This window comes from Panulirus ornatus, chromosome 7 (assembly GCF_036320965.1).
Source record: "Panulirus ornatus isolate Po-2019 chromosome 7, ASM3632096v1, whole genome shotgun sequence".
Taxonomy (NCBI): domain Eukaryota; kingdom Metazoa; phylum Arthropoda; class Malacostraca; order Decapoda; family Palinuridae; genus Panulirus; species Panulirus ornatus.
The window spans coordinates 5035642-5053811 of NC_092230.1; the positions used below are offsets into that span (position 1 = coordinate 5035642).

Genomic DNA, 18170 nt, shown 5'->3' on the forward strand with positions numbered 1-18170 from the left:
ATACCTTGAAAACAATAACCTTTAGAACCCTAATTCCTATGGCTTCCAAAGGGATAAAAGCACCAACTCAGTAATTGCAAATGCAGCAGAAAACTTCACTACCCCAAGAAGACAAAGAATGAATTATAGTTATATGAAGAGACATAAGCAAAGTCTTTGACAAAGTGTGGACAAACAACCCTCAATATAAAGTCCTACAATAAGGCATGCCTGTGATCACACAATGGATACTCTGTAACCTCCCAACCAATGCACTGCTGAAATCATCAACTCTGCAATGTTACCTAAATTCTTTCTACTAAGCAGGGTACCCCAGGGCAGCAGCCTATCACTAACACTATTCAAAATTTACACATCTGACATTCCCCCACCAGTTGGTGCCCTGAGCATGGATATTATCTACGTCGACAACATCACTTAAACAGCAGTCTCGAACAACTCATTCCTAAAATATTCTCATTCAGTACACTTAAAGGCAACCAGACAAAACAAATTCTAAATACACTGGAAGATTAAAACACAAATTTACTACAGCAATGCCGGCAAGAAGAAAACCCATTGACAAAACTGCAGATAGTAACATGATAGTGCACAGGAAACGCTACAGAATACTGGGTCACACATTGTAATCAAAGGGTATGATGATATATCATACCACCTTGTGATCTGCATTAGGAAAAGCAGTCCTTACCAGTCTGTATAGATTCTGGCACCTTCCAGAGGACCAAAATCTACATCTAGTCAAGGTTATGATAATAATCTCTGATCTTGTTCACCTAAAACAACATTCCTTGCTTCCAAACCATGCACGCTGAAGTTACAGAGGTTACAAAATGTAATTTGTCACAAATGAAAACTACCCTTACACTGAAAACACCTTAGAACAGCATGTATGATTAAAGATCAAACCATGGAGAAGTACAAAAAGTATGGCAGATAATTGAGAGACAAATTACAGACATATATGAGATCTCGACAACTGTGCAGACACGTAACTTTTGGTTTCCACAAAGCCTCAAGGCACTCAAGAGAGACTGTAGCCATCCACTGATGCACAAAATGAACAATGTTTACCTTAGTTTTGTGAATAAAAACAAAGATGCAATATGTATACACACACATTCTCAGTCTACCAGCAGTATATAAATAAAGCATCAGTCACACTTCTAGATAATCATCAACATACATAAAAAAACTTACATAATACATCTTCAAACTTCAGTCTTCTCTTCAATGTCAAACTATCCCTTCCCCTGCCTCTTTTCTTTGTCTCTTTATGAGGCCTCCCCTCTTGAACATTTTCAAAAACTATACAACTTTTTTAGTTTCTGTACGCTTTCTGCATTAATACGTATGTGTGTGTGCGTATGTGTGTGTACCTATAATGAAGGTTTGAGAAGACAGCATGAGTAGCACATAATGCTCATCACACGTGAGAAAAAGGGGTATGGCAATCAAGATTCCAAGCCTATCTTTCACATAAAATAAGGAAAGCCATCCAACATTTCATCATCCAATTGCCAACATTTCTATGGAATACACTCAAATTACTATAGTATCCTCATAAACAATGAATGCAGACTAATGCAGCAAAGGACTGTAAACTTGGTGCTATCAATTTCATAGCAAAAAGATGATATACTTTTTTCAATCATTTATATTTCAAAACACACATTCTCATCCACAAAATGCAGAATAATCCCTGAGGGCTGCACGCAACAAGCATGCTGCTGATGTAAAAGAATTTTTACTTACTAGGTTGGAGATTTCAATATCTACTTCAAATGTAGGCTTGATTTTTCAATACCTACTTCAAATCTTGATGTCTAAGACATTGTTATATATGATGAAGGTCAGATATACTGAATAAATGTTGAGCAATTAATTCTGTACAATAAAACTACCAAAGAAAACATAACCTTAATCAACTTGGTTTACTTTATGCTCAACATATTTTGATAGCTTTTCCTCTGTTCAGCTTGTTAAGACTGACAATATTGATGACTGTCTTGGGAAGGAAAACTTAGCAGGCTACCAAGGAAGATTCTTTGAGTATTACACCAACTGGTCAGAACCATAGCATTCTCCTGAACCTAGAACATTTGTAGTGTCATACATGTACAATGTAAAGATAAGCAATTTGACAGATACAGAAAGGTAAGTGGACTTAGGTAAAACAGTGGTATGCCTTTTAAGAAAAGAGATCTCTGGTCTACTGGAGACAGGACAAGATGTCGCATTGTTCGTCACTACGGGTTTAGTTGCACGGGGCGGGGCATAACGGGGCGGACTAACCCGGCGTTGGTCTTGATCCTTAGTAGGCGAGACTTGAGCCCACGGCGGGGCAGAGCTCTGGGCCAGTTGGGTACGGCCTGGCCATGTTCGCTATCCGCCAGGCCAGGACTGCCAGGACTGGACGGGCCGCTGAAGGACGGGCTGGCTCGGAAAGGGTGACTAAGGGCCGGACTCACGCCACGCTCGCCACCGGAATGCTCGCTTGATATATGGTCTGGCCTGAAGCTCCCTCCAGGGTTTTGGCCTGGCCTGGGAGTCCCCACTGGCACTTGTACGGGCCCAGGGGTACCTCCCGGATCTGGGCTGGCTGGGCCCGTGAGCCCGGAGATCTCTGTTACCTGCTCAGTGAAGTGGCCAGGGCGGGTGAAGCTGGGGTCGAGGAGGGGCAGCGCCTGTGGCCACACCAGCTGGCTAGCGTTACCCCTGAGCATGGCCAGGTGGTTACTCTGCTGCCTCTCATGCTACTATATGCTACCTCTCATTTCATCTATTACATATAATGACATGCATACAAATTCCCTCTCATGTTAACTCTTGTGCTGCCTCTCATGTATTACACACTGAATGTTTTCTTTCATGTTACTTCTTATTCTCTTTCTCAAACTGAATATTCTACCTCACATGCTTTCTAAACTTTATTGCTCAATGCCTTACATTTCCTATACTGCCACATGTTCCTTTAAGGCTGCATCACTTCATAGGTTTGCTCCTAAGTTACATCAACTTCACACTGCTCCTTCTTATGTTGCATCAGCTTCACACAGTTCCCTCTTATGCTGCATAAACCACATGCGGCACACCCTTGTGATACATTAACAACTCCACTCATTTTCTTCAACTTACACTGCTTACTCTTAGCTACATCACCTATACATAGCTCACTCTCATGATACATCATCTTTTGTTCTGTTTCCTGCTATACACATCACTTTTACTATGTTCAATCTCATGTTACATCAAATTCACACATTTCATTCTTATAGAAGATCAACTTGACAGTGTTTACACCCTTTTTACACTCTTACTGTATCAAATTTACAATGATAATTCTCATCCTGTATCACCTTTACACTGTTCACTCATGATCCATCAACTTAAAGTCTATTCTTATAGTGTTCCAATCTTTTACTGTTCACTCTCATGCTATTAAAACCTTAGCTCTGTCTGCCCTCATGGAAAATCATATTCAAACTGTTCACTTTAATGCCACAATAACTTAAAATTGTTAACTCATGGTGCATCCACTTCACATTGCTCACATGTGGCACAATAACCTTATGTTAACCACTCTTGCAGAGCAACTACTTAACACCGCTCACACTCATGTTGCATCAACTTTACAAAGCTCACTCATGCAGCATTATCTCTAAACTGATATATTTCATGCTGCATCACCTTTGCAGTATTCACTGCCAGTGGACCCTCTTCAAACAGCTTACATTTACACTGCCTACTCTCAAGCTGCATAACTTTCATGCTATTCACTCTCATGGTACATCATCTTCATACTGCTTATTCTTATGCTACAGCTCCTTACAATGCTATCTGTAAAAGTACCCCATCCCCATATCATGATCTAAACAATCATACCACCAATCTGATGCTATATTCTCACACTCAGTATGTTTATCTTACACTTATACTTTCACTCTGCACACTAAAGCATCAGTGTCAAACTGCTGTCTCTCATCATGCTTTCCCTCATATCAGTGCCTCTCATGTTGCTTTAGTATTGCCCAACTTTCTCAAGAGGTGTGTCATCCATTATACAACTCCCTTTCCAGTGATCTCATTCCTTACTTTCTATCATGACATCATCCTCATACTAATATTTCATCCATACAAGTTCTTTGTGTTGTACTATGGCAAAAATATGCTTCCTTCACAAACAGATCACTTGTGCAGTACACTACTGCTCAGTGTCACATCAAGCTATCAACCTTACATCATCCCATTTAATGCTCTTCATTTACAGTAAACTTTCCCATAAACTGGCATTAAAAAACACTTCCCCCTCTACCACATCCTCGTACTACTACAATGTAGCTTTACTCTCACATTACTTTCTAATGCTGTCTCACACTTGTACTGCTGCCTCACTTTCTCACTGCTACTACTAATGCTGATCTAATCTCTGGTCTACAAACATAAGCATTCCAAATGTACTTACGTATTTGTACACATATTAGTGCAAATACATTCATATTCATGAAAGTTGCATGTCTACTGAAATGACCAAGACAGGTCTTCATTCCCATATTCATATTTACCAAAAATGATGATACGCACATTCATAAACATATCAGGCACAAATGCCTACAATCATACACACTACACATGACACCATCTATACTCACTACACACATAAGAAGCTTATGTATGTCTAAAGTGCCAATATGTATATCTAGATACAATGCAGTTGAACATAACCTCATACACTGATGCACTCATCCAAAACCATTACAGGCTTACTATCACTTTTCAATCTATCTTGGTTCCTAATGTAATATGATCTTGCTCATACCTAATCCAACCCTTAATGTGCCTGTTATCTAGATACCACTAGTGCATATTTCAGTATTCAAAAATTAATTACAAGTGGACATATCCACATTCATGCAAAATAACTGTGTTCTCATCTACATGTGTGACAATCTTTCCTTCTTTGATGATGTAGCTTACTTAGAAATAGCAAAGAGTAAACAGCTGTCTCAAATTAATCATGGAAGCAAAACTGAGGGACTTTCCTCTTCCCTGATTCAAGCTTCTTTTTTGACCACATTTACAAAACAGTCCATTTATCAGTGTAAAGCACATTCTATAACTCTACTATATTTCCAAGGATTTACAGTTTGCCACTTCTTACTATGTATCTTTCTTGTACTTCTTTTTTATATATTTGTCCATACAGCTCTCATTTATTCTAAAAATAATTTTCTTCTACTTTAAGGACTGTGCTGGAGAAAGGTTTCCCTTAAGTAACTACCAAACCAGCTGGAAAATTATAAAGAAAATGGTCTGAGTTGCTATCTGTCTTTCAAGTAATATACGTTAGATGTCAATAATAAAATCATTTGGATAAAACTCTATATCCCATGCTCTGAATGCAGGAAATGGCATATATCATCAAGCTAAATTCAATATAATCATGAATCCTCGAAGTTACCATGCCATCTTCACATATTCATGTAGGAAGTGGTACACAGGCCATTCACATGTTCAAACAACATCTGACCCATTCATGGAGCAAATAGCATATTTACACATTCACAGGACAGGTAACACCTGCTTCCACTTCTATGGAAGACTAAAGACCTGATCTAACAATGAGAAGTAGACTTTCATCACAAACTTACTCCCTGACAACATGAGGGCAGCAAAACAAGTTGTACATTTGTCACTACAGAAACATTCATCACACACACATCTTTACTCCCAAACCATGTGAGAGACATAGAAAACTAAATTGCTGCAAAAGCATTCTATACATGAAGAGAGAAATAATTAAAGAGAAAAACAAACAATCACTGTAACTCACCAATTACATTCTTATACAAAAAAAAATATTGATCATCTTTAAAAAACATCAATCAAGGGAACAATAACTAACAAAAATGCCACCAAGTGAATGTATTATAATGGTTATAAAAAAGTTTATTGCCAATAATGCTTTCAACATTTGATGAGTTACAACAATACATTTTCTTACCTGCATTGATGACTGTACCAAGAGCATTCCAGTATCCTTTATACTCTGTCTCTTACTTACTCTCAGAGGCTCCACTGGGAAACACACTGCAGTATACCATTTAATTACATAATCAGAGGAATGTGTTGTTATACTGCCCTTTCTCCTTCATATCTTTAAATGAAAGTGGAATGTTTGTTCACTTTGTTACAACAGAGAAAACACTGCTTCTTTCATCTGAATACACCATAGCCATATTCATTTGTGATCAGAGTTACATACTTTCGGTAAGTGCATGCAGTGTACCTGTGTGTTTAACTAACAAACATCTATAAAGGTTAATAAGGTATCGAAGAGAGACAAACACATATAGAGCATCAATAAAACAAACACAGAAAACTGATGCAAACACAAAAAAAACTAGTCTAACTTGACTTATTTCTGTAAAATCCTGATTGTTGTTCTAGCTGGACTGAAGATTCAGAAACTCCAGTACAGCCAACCCTTCCACATGTTTTATCAACTTAGCTTAACTTTAAAACTAATATGCCCAGAAAATCTGTGTAATGTACAGCAAAATATAACTACTTTCTAATGCTACATAAAACCTAATTTGATCTCTAACCCTCTTAATATCACCCCTATATCAAGGTTTAATGACTTACTTTCTCAAACATTCCTGGTGGACACAAAGGCCATCCCTGTTCCTTCAGACACAATTCACTACAATGCAGCCTGAGGACTTAATCTTAGTGTAAATGTTTCATTCTTATTTTGAGTTATTAGAGAATAAATGAAAAATAATAATAAATATAACTTTTCTTATCAGTTGATATGATACACTTACAGACACTATTCTTTTCTAGCCAAGTACACTAGTCTTCATCATAAGGTGTATAGTTTCTGTTAGGGTATACATGTGCATAAACCGTTCCATATCACTTATAATCACCAAATATAGTTTGAGGGTACACATGAAGGTTATTCCTTTAATCATGATTCAAACATGATGCTTTGGAATGCAAACAGCGCAAAGGCAACAAGTTTATCTACATGTATTTGTTGAACATACATTTTTATTTTAGATTAGTTAGTCAGTATTGTGTAAAATAAAAAAAGAATTTGAACAATGTCACTGAAGTAACAAATTTGGCTTGTCTTGGTCATTCACAAAAAGAATTCCACTTTTGTCCAATCTTCCATTACAATTAAAAAGCAGAAAAGGTCTGACACATTTAGACTCCGTATAAATCTTCAAAATTGTTTCCTAATCTACTTTTGCATTTCCAGTTCTTTCCAAATTTTCATTGAATGTATTAGCTTGTAACTTATTCACATAGGTCTCATTTTCAAGCAAATTTGTATATTTCATTATGCAAATAGCTGGTGACAGCTAAACTTAAGTAAAAATCTTAGCCAGCAATCAACTTTTTCTGCAAAAATTGCAAGTGCAACTCTAGGTCTCTGACATTTCATTGTGTACAGATAATCAGTAATGGTAATCAGTAACAAGTGTATCTGGGGAAAGACTGTTCATTCAACACTGAACTAGCTGAAGAAAACAGCACTCATGACGAAGACCGATGATGTGCAGAATATTCATATCTACAAGCAAAATCTAGAGCAGCATTATGATAAAGCTTTATATGCATGATAAAATCATTGTGTAACTTCTTTCTTTAGTGGACAGAATAACAAAACGAGGATTCCATCTTTTTGACCATAAACTTACGAAATAAGACAGCTTTTGACTTAAAAAGATTATGTTTTAAAATCAATGAATATAGCTTTAACATGGATATCACTGCATGATAAAGTTTCTCAAAATTTTCAATAATATAGTTACAAGCATCAAATCATCAATACTTCAATATTTTCTAATAATAAGATATATCACCTCTTTTTCTTAAATTTTCTGAGAGCCTAGTCTAATAATGACAATGTTAAATATTACACAAAGCTCAAGTCCTAGAGGAAAATTGTAGGCTTTAGTATTGCCACTGTTTAGAAACTAAAATATAAAGAATGCACATATGAAAAAAAAATTGTTGGAAGTGCTATGGAATATTTACATGTTACAAAATGAGCTTAAGGAGGATTAATTTTTCAAAATGGTATTAGACTCTTTTAGTGTCTTTTCAGAAACTACAATTAATGCCTCAAAACTGGTCGACAATCGGGTAATATAAAATGAGATTCTAAATAAAATCACTGCCCAAAACGAAATATATTTCAGATCAAAGCAGTAGTTTTACCACATTTATCAAGCTAAGATATTCAATAAAAATGGAAATATATTTCAGATCAAAGCAGTAGTTTTAGTTAAGATATTAAATAAAAATGAAACATTTAGCAGTCACTTTCAACAGGCTTTGAAAAATTCGTAGGAGCTTATGTTAATTCTAAATGGGAAAAAAATTATCAGCCAGTACCCTAGCAAAAGAGAGTAACAGATAGAGGGAGGTTATATCAAACTTTTAAGAGCATAACTAATGAATTCTATGTCTCTTCAGAGAGAGTCAAAACACCAAAATACTTTGCTGAGTATGACTGTGGGCCAAGTTCTGGATGAGAGATGTCTATTTCAGTTTGGGTTGTCCTCAGAGTTACTTCCAAAAACATTTATGGATTCATTTCTTTGGTTAGCTCTAGGGCTTCATGTGGACTAAGTGGGTGAAGTCTATGTTACGGTGTTTTGAGCTACTTCAAGCAATGAGATGTGAGTTGTGGACTGGGGTGTAGATTGATTTCTAAGTTGGGTGCAGGTCATGCTACAAACTGCTTTTGGGATGTGCTTTGGGAGCGAGTCTTAGGAATGGTCATGAACTGGGTTTCTGAGTGCACCATGAGCTAACTTCTGGTTCAAGCTGTAAGCTGGGTTGGGTTTGGTTGTGGGTCAGACTGTACTAAGTTTAGGATAGGAGTATACCAAGTTTCAGGGTGGGTGATGAAATACATTTTTAGTAAGTCTGGCAAGTAAGGCTGTGGGTTCTTCACTAACATAGGTTGTGCAATGAGTCCTGGGTACAAATACCGAGAATTTAAACAGGATAATACATATATTACAATGATTTGATTTAAAGTGATTAATTGACATTTGCTGGGTTGCACATAAATGGAATTACATCTGTGGTTACTTATGAGCTGGGATGAGATGGAATGAACTGGCTGAGAAGTTTGAAGCCAAATTTCAAAATTCTGTTGCACCTGAAGTGGGCTATATGGTGTTTTGTTCAGCTGGGTTAGAATGTCTGGACAAGACTGGACTAACCTGAAGTGGACAGAATAAGTATATTTGGTTAAGATGATATTTACAGTAACTCTAGATCTGAGTTAAGCTGCTATTTGCAAAGGAGGGTTGGAGGTTTTTGGCTTTAGGAAGACAGCTATCTCTTCTGGACGAGTTTTCAGACTGATTATCACTAAAACAAATGGAAGGCAAAGTATCTGTACTATAAAGAGTTCTGTATACTACAGAGGAGGACCAAAGGTTAAAAAAAATGATTTCATTGCAGAGGTCATGAGAGAAAGTATCAGAATTTGATACCATTCATTTACTGTGATGTCACATCATTCATACATATATTACATATTCATTATTTATTTATTATACTTTGTCGCTGTCTCCTGCGTTAGCAAGGTAGCGCAAGGAAACAGACGAAAGAATGGCCCAACCCACCCACATACACATGTATATACATACACATCCACACATGCACATATACATAACTATACATTTCAATGTATACATATATATATATACATACATATACAGACATATACATACATACATACACGTACATAATTCATACTTGCTACCTTTATTTATTCCCGTCGCCATCCCACCACACATGAAATGACAACCCCTTCCCCCCGCATGCGTGCGAGGTAGCACTAGGAAAAGAGAGCAAAGGCCACATTCGTTCACACTCAGTCTCTAGCTGTCATGTATAATGCACCGAAACCACAGCTCCCTTTCCACATCTAGGCCCCACACTACTTTCCATGGTTTATCCCAGATGCTTCACGTGCACTGGTTCAATCCATTGACGGCATGTCGAACCTGGTATACCACATCGTTCCAATGCACTCTATTCCGTGCATGCCTTTCACCCTCCTGCATGTTCAGGCCCCGATCGCTCATAATCTTTTTCACTCCATCCTTCCACCTCCAATTTGGTCTCCCACTTCTCGTTCCCTCCACCTCTAACAAATATATCTCCTTTGTCAATCTTTCCTCACTCATTCTCTCCATGTGACCAAACCATTTCAAAACACCCTCTTCTGCTCTCTCAACCACACTCTTTTTATTACCACACATCTCTCTTACCCTTTCATTACTTACTCAATCAAACCACCTCACACCACATATTGTCCTCAAACATCTCATTTCCAACACATCCACCCTCATCTGCACAACCGTATCTAGAGCCACATCTCACAACCATATAACATTGTTGGAACCACTATTCCTTCAAACATAGCCATTTTTGCTTTCGGAGATAATGTTTTCGCCTTCCACACATTCTTCAATGCTCCCAGCACTTTCGCCCCCTCCCCCACCGTGACTCACTTCCACGGTTCCATCTGCTGCCAAATCTGCTTACAGATATCTAAAACACTTCTCTTCCTCCAGTTTTTCTCCATTCAAACTTACCTCCCAATTGACTTGTCCCTCAACACTGCTGTATCTAATAACCATGCTCTTATTCACATTTACTCTTAGCTTTCTTCTTTCACACACTTTACCAAAGTCAGTCACCAGCTTCTGCAGTTTCTCACCTGAATCAGCCATCAGCACTGTATCATCAGCGAACAACAACTGACTCACTTCCCAAGCCCTCTCATCTACAACAGACTGCATACTTGCCCCTCTCTCCAAAACTTTTGCATTCACCTCCCTAACAACCACATCCATAAACAAATTAAACAACCATGGAGACATCACGCACCCCTGCCGCAAACTGATTCACTGAGAACCAATCACTTTCCTCCCTTCCTACTTGTACACATGCCTTACACCCTCGATAAAAACTTTTCACTGCTTCTAACAACTTGCCTCCCACACCATATATTCTTAATACCTTCCACAGAGTATCTCTATCAACTCTATTGTATGCCTTCTCCAGATCCATAAATGCTACATACTAATCCATTTGCTTTTCTCAGCATTTCTCACATACATTTTTCAAAGCAAACACCTGATCCACACATCCTCTACCATACTGCTCTTCCCTAGTCTGATGCTCTGTACATCAATACCCTCCCATATAATTTCCCAGGAATACTCAACAAACTTATACCTCTGTAATTTGAGCACTCACCTTTATCCCCTTTGCCTTTGTGCAATGGCACAATGCATGCATTCTGCCAATCCTCAGGCACTTCACCATGAGTCATACATACATATCCTCACCATGAGTCACACATACATATCCTCACTAACCAGTCAACAACACAGTCATCCCCTTTTTTAATAAATTCCACAGCAATACCAACCAAACCCACTGCCTTGCCAGCTTTCATCTTCTGCAAAGCTTTTATTACCTCTTTTCTGTTTGCCAAATCATTCTCCCTAACCCTTTCACTTCGTACACCACCTCAACCAAAACACTCAATATCTGCCACTCTATCATCTAACACATTCAATAAACCTTCAAATTACTCACTCCATCTCCTTCTCACATTACCACTACTTGTTCTTACCTTCCCATTAGCCCCCATCACCGATGTTGCCATTTTTTCTCTTGTCTTACGCAATCTATTTACCTTCTTCCAAAACAACTTTTTATTCTCCCTAAAATTTAATGATACTCTCTCACCCCAAGTCTCATTTGCCCTCTTTTTTACCTCTTGCACCTTCTCTTGACATCCTGCCGCTTTCTTTTATACATCTTCCACTCATTTGCACTATTTGCCTGTAAAAATTGTCCAAATGCCTCTCTCTTCTCTTTTACTAATAATCTTACTTCTTCATCCCGCCACTCACTACCCTTTCTAATCTGCCCACCTCCCACGCTTCTCATGCCACAAACATCTTTTGCACAAGCCATCACTGCTTCCCTAAATACATCCCATTCCTCCCCCACTCCCCTTATGTCCTTTGCTCACACCTTTTTCCATTCTGCACTCAGTCTCTCCTGATACTTCCTCACACAAGTCTTCTTCCCAAGCTCACTTACTCTCACCACTCTCTTCATCCCAAAATTGTCTCTTCTTTTCTGAAAACCTCTACAAATCTTCACCTTTGTCTCCAAAGGATAATGATCAGACATCCCTTCAGTTGCACCTCTCAACACATTAACATCCAAAAGTCTCTCTTTCATGCACCTATCAATTAACGCATAATCCAATAATGCTCTCTGGCTATCTCTCCTACTTACATACGTATACTTATGTATATCTCTCTTTAAACCAGTTATTCCCAATCACCAGTCCTTTTTCAGCACACAAATCTACGAGTTCTTCACCATTTCCATCACTGAACACCCCATGTACACCAATCATTCCCTCCACTGCCACATTACTCGCCTTTGCATTCAAATCATCCATCACTATAACCTGGTTTCATGCATCAAAACTGCTAACACACTCACTCAGTTGCTCCCAAAACTCTTGCCTCTCACGATCTTTCTTCTTATGCCCAAGTGCATAGGCACCAATAATAATCATCCACCTCTCTCCATCCACTTTCAGTTTTACCCATATCAATCTAGAGTTTACTTTCTTACACTCTATCACATACTACCACCACTCCTGTTTCAGGAGTAGTGCTATTCCTTCCCTTGCTCTTGTCCTTTCACCAACCCCTGACTTTACTCCCAAACATTCCCACACCACTCTTCCCCTTTACCCTTGAGCTTCATTTCACTCAGAGCCAAAATATCCAGGTTCCTTTCCTCAAACATACACCCTATCTCTTCTTTTTTCTCATCTTAGTTACATCCACACACATTAAGACACCCCAATCTGAGCCTCTGAGGAGGATGAGCACTCCTTCTTCTATTTCCCCTTTTAGAAAGTTAAAATACAAGGAGGGGAGGGTTTCTACCCCCCCCCGCTCCCGTTCCCTTTAGTCGCCTTATATGACATGTGGGGAATACGTGGCAAGTATTCTTTCTCCCCTATCCCTGGGGATAGGGGAGAATATATATACAAATTAACTGGCTATACATGACAGCATTATACATGACAGCTAGAGACTGAGTATGAACGAATGTGGCCTTTGTTGTCTTTTCTTAGCACTACCTTGCGCACATGCAGGGGAAGGGGGCCGTCATTTCATATGTGGTGGGGTGGCGACGGGAATGAATGAGGGCAGACAGTATGAATTATGTACATGTGTATATATGTATATGTCTGAGTGTGTATATACATGTATATGTTGAGATGTATAGGTATGTATATGTGTGTGTGTGTGTGGACGTGTATGTACATACATGTGTATGTTGGTGGGTTTGGGCCATTCTTTTGTTTCCTTGCACTACCTCGCTAATGCGGGAGACAGTGACAAAGTATAATGAATAAAATAAAATATATTAATTGGGAGGAAACTGGAAATGAAAAACTAGGTTTTATGCTTCTGCACTGATACTTCTCTTCTCAGTTTCATGCAAACAATAAATGATAATTCTTACTACACTGAAGAAATCTACAAATACAAAACTTTGACAAACAATGATTAAACATAAACAAGTCAAGCAATAAATCATTGTTTTACTAACATTATGCCAAAAAAAAAAAGAAAAAAGGGTAACCAATGAAAACTACAAGTATGAGCTACAAGAATTACAAGAGAATTTTGATCAAGCATAGACACAGAAATACATATCAAGTCTGGAAGGAAAAAGGGACCAAAGTTCTGAAAAACAAAAGGGTTTTGATCAGGGAGACTTGTCTCTGGACATGAACAATGATGGACTAGCAAAATCCCACCTCTGGCCTATGAATACCTTGTTAGATACCAGAAATCAAATGAAATATTGATATTTCACACAGTATCCTTTTATCAAGATAAAGCTACAAGCCAACAAAGCAAAGATCCTTGCACACGACATACATCCCACTCTTTGTCCCTAAAATCAGAACACTGCACATGTCTGAAGATCACATGTAGAAAGGACTCTAACTTTTGCATCTGATGGTAAACCAAGCCTTTTTTTCTCATATTTTTCCCTTTCATCAAGTCACAAATTGAAATACATCACTTAAAGAAATTACACCAAAAACTGTCTACTGAAAGAATGAATTACACTTCCGACAAAACAAGCTGATGTAGTTATCCAAGCTTATGTCGTGTTCAGGTCCCATTCATCCACTGCCTGTCAGTCTTCTATAAAAAGTAAACGAGATCTTCATATCTCTGGTGACACTAAAATTTGTAGTTTTCACGTGTACTTTCACCAAATATCATAAACTTGGGTAAAAATGTATATAATTAACTTTTCTCTAAACCTAACGATAGTAAGAAATTCTAACACGTTTTAAGATTAAAGAAACACTAGATGAAACAAAACCAATCACACAAGAGACTCATCCCAGATTTTGGGGAAAATCTAACAATAATTTTCATAATTTTTCACTTTGTAAAGTCTCTAATATTTATCTGTCAATAAAGTCTGGATTTGCAATCATAACACTTTTTGCAGAATCAAGTGGTCTCTTTAGAGGGTATGTATATCATGGACATATCAAAATGCTAATTTTTTTTTTTTTTTTTTTATTTTTTTTATACTTTGTCGCTGTCTCCCGTGTTTGCGAGGTAGCGCGAGGAAACAGACGAAAGAAATGGCCCAACCCCCATACACACGTACATACACACGTCCACACACGCAAATATACATACCTACACAGCTTTCCATGGTTTACCCCAGACGCTTCACATGCCTTGATTCAATCCACTGACAGCACGTCAACCCCTGTATACCACATCGCTCCAATTCACTCTATTCCTTGCCCTCCTTTCACCCTCCTGCATGTTCAGGCCCCGATCACACAAAATCTTTTTCACTCCATCTTTCCACCTCCAATTTGGTCTCCCTCTTCTCCTCGTTCCCTCCACCTCCGACACATATATCCTCTTGGTCAATCTTTCCTCACTCATTCTCTCCATGTGCCCAAACCATTTCAAAACACCCTCTTCTGCTCTCTCAACCACGCTCTTTTTATTTCCACACATCTCTCTTACCCTTACGTTACTTACTCGATCAAACCACCTCACACCACACATTGTCCTCAAACATCTCATTTCCAGCACATCCATCCTCCTGCGCACAACTCTATCCATAGCCCACGCCTCGCAACCATACAACATTGTTGGAACCACTATTCCTTCAAACATACCCATTTTTGCTTTCCGAGATAATGTTCTCGACTTCCACACATTTTTCAAGGCTCCCAAAATTTTCGCCCCCTCCCCCACCCTATGATCCACTTCCGCTTCCATGGTTCCATCCGCTGACAGATCCACTCCCAGATATCTAAAACACTTCACTTCCTCCAGTTTTTCTCCATTCAAACTCACCTCCCAATTGACTTGACCCTCAACCCTACTGTACCTAATAACCTTGCTCTTATTCACATTTACTCTTAACTTTCTTCTTCCACACACTTTACCAAACTCAGTCACCAGCTTCTGCAGTTTCTCACATGAATCAGCCACCAGCGCTGTATCATCAGCGAACAACAACTGACTCACTTCCCAAGCTCTCTCATCCCCAACAGACTTCATACTTGCCCCTCTTTCCAGGACTCTTGCATTTACCTCCCTAACAACCCCATCCATAAACAAATTAAACAACCATGGAGACATCACACACCCCTGCCGCAAACCTACATTCACTGAGAACCAATCACTTTCCTCTCTTCCTACACGTACACATGCCTTACATCCTCGATAAAAACTTTTCACTGCTTCTAACAACTTGCCTCCCACACCATATATTCTTAATACCTTCCACAGAGCATCTCTATCAACTCTATCATATGCCTTCTCCAGATCCATAAATGCTACATACAAATCCATTTGCTTTTCTAAGTATTTCTCACATACATTCTTCAAAGCAAACACCTGATCCACACATCCTCTACCACTTCTGAAACCGCACTGCTCTTCCCCAATCTGATGCTCTGTACATGCCTTCACCCTCTCAATCAATACCCTCCCATATAGTTTACCAGGAATACTCAACAAACTTATACCTCTGTAATTTGAGCACTCACTCTTATCCCCTTTGCCTTTGTACAATGGCACTATGCACGCATTCCGCCAATCCTCAGGCACCTCACCATGAGTCATACATACATTAAATAACCTTACCAACCAAAATGCTAATACTGTGACAAAATCCATATCCATCGGTTCCTATGGAATAGCTACATTTGGAATCCCTTACTGAACAAGAAAGCCCAGCTTGTTCTTTGTCTTTGAAACAAAGTTTTCATTCACAAAGAAATCTATTCTATATACTTGTAAGATACCTTCTTCATTACCTTTCACAGTTGCCTATGTGTACTACAAAGGGAGATTTATATTCATGGGGACTTATCTCTTGAACACACACTAATGTCATACTGTCAAAGAACCTTTTAAAAATATATATGCTGTCTGCATTAACCATGTCCTCAGTCAATCTTTTTTAATCATCCATCACTCGTACTATGAAAGTACTCTTCTACATCCTTATCTTTAGATTCTTACTCAAATTCATGTTATGTCCTCTTGTTGCTCTGTCTAGCCCTAAATATCTTATAAAACTGTCTAATGTCCACTTCACTGATCTCTTTTTAAAAACTTAGAGTCCTGAAGCTTATTTCCTGCCAGGTAATAAGCATAATGAGGCCATTTTTTCCTCTGCCCCATCTTCATTACATAATATCTGCTCAGGCTGAATTTCATCAACCATGTTTCAGACCAACTTTGAAGTTTGTTTAGATCCCCTTTTAGGTTGATGCAATCTTCCTCGCTTTTCACTTCCTTTACGACCTTTGCAAAATCTGAAGACATATTCAGGTAGGATTCCATACCATCAAGCAAGTTTATGACCTTTGCATAATCTGGAGACATATTCAGGTAGGATTCCATACCTATGATAAGTTTTCATTGTAGATCATGAAGAGTAATGGTCACAGAGCCAAAAACTGTAGCACTCTGCTGGTCAACTCAACCCATTTGGAAAAGGCTCCTCTGACATGCGTCCTTTGTTTTCTCCCACTGAGATAATATTATATCCATCATAAGAGTTCCCCTCCACTCTTGTTCCTGATTGGTGATCCACCTTCTTAATTAGTCTTCTCTGTGGTACACCAAATGCCTTCTAGCAGCCCAGATACTGACAGTCTCCCCACTGTTCCCTTTTATCCAGGACTGAGCTCACTCTCTCATAGTAAGGGGTTAGTTACACATGGCCTTTACCAAAAACTATGCTGTCTCTCACTTTAGTAACTTCTCCTCCACAGAGAGTCATTCTTTGACTTCCTAATAATTGTTTCAAGAACGCTAAACACTACACTCATTAATGAAATTGGACTGTAGTTCAACACTTGTTCCCAGTCTCCTTTGTCATATACAAATAAGACATCTGTCCTTCTCCATTCACTTGGCACTATGCCTCTCTACAGTAACAACTTGAACAGTAATTCAAGTGGTTTATCTAGTGTACTGCCACACATCAAGACCATAATTCCTGAAAAGGTCAAATTCTTTTATTTTCTGTTGATACCTTTTCTAGATATTTCAAAAATTTCCAAAACTCTTCCTCATTCCATCTCACTGGTGTTGAGGGTTTTAGTGTCTTCCATTGATGAAAAAAACTTTGAACTTGTTATACATTTCCTCACATATCCTTACATCATCCCCTACAATTTTTCTTCCTAAATCCCTTAGGGTGATTAACTGCACTTAACTGACAACTGACTCCTGATGAATTTATGGAAAAGTTTTGGATTTTCACCTGCTTTGTCCACAAAATTCTTGCAAAGTTTCTTTGTTTCTCTTATTGATCTGCTATCCTTGTTCCATCCTCTCTTATTCCTTACAAATGCTAGATGGCTAGAGTGCCATTTACATATTTGCCCCTGCACATCTCCAAGCTCTTTGCTTTATGAAATCTTTAGTTAAACAATTCCTTCCTCATTCTTACCATTCCTTCTGTATTTGGGGAATGATGTATTCCACAGCAAATTTCAC

The 18170-nt window shown here is 38.5% G+C and overlaps 1 protein-coding gene across 1 annotated transcript in view; it reads right to left on the bottom strand.

Moving 5' to 3' along the window:
- Positions 1–18170, bottom strand: part of LOC139749653 (uncharacterized) — a 913398-nt gene that overhangs the window by 195071 nt on the left and 700157 nt on the right. Inside the window, exon 9 of the mRNA XM_071663824.1 lies at positions 2296–2718. Coding sequence (XP_071519925.1) covers positions 2296–2718 — 423 coding nt within the window. The remainder of the gene's footprint in view (positions 1–2295; positions 2719–18170) is intronic.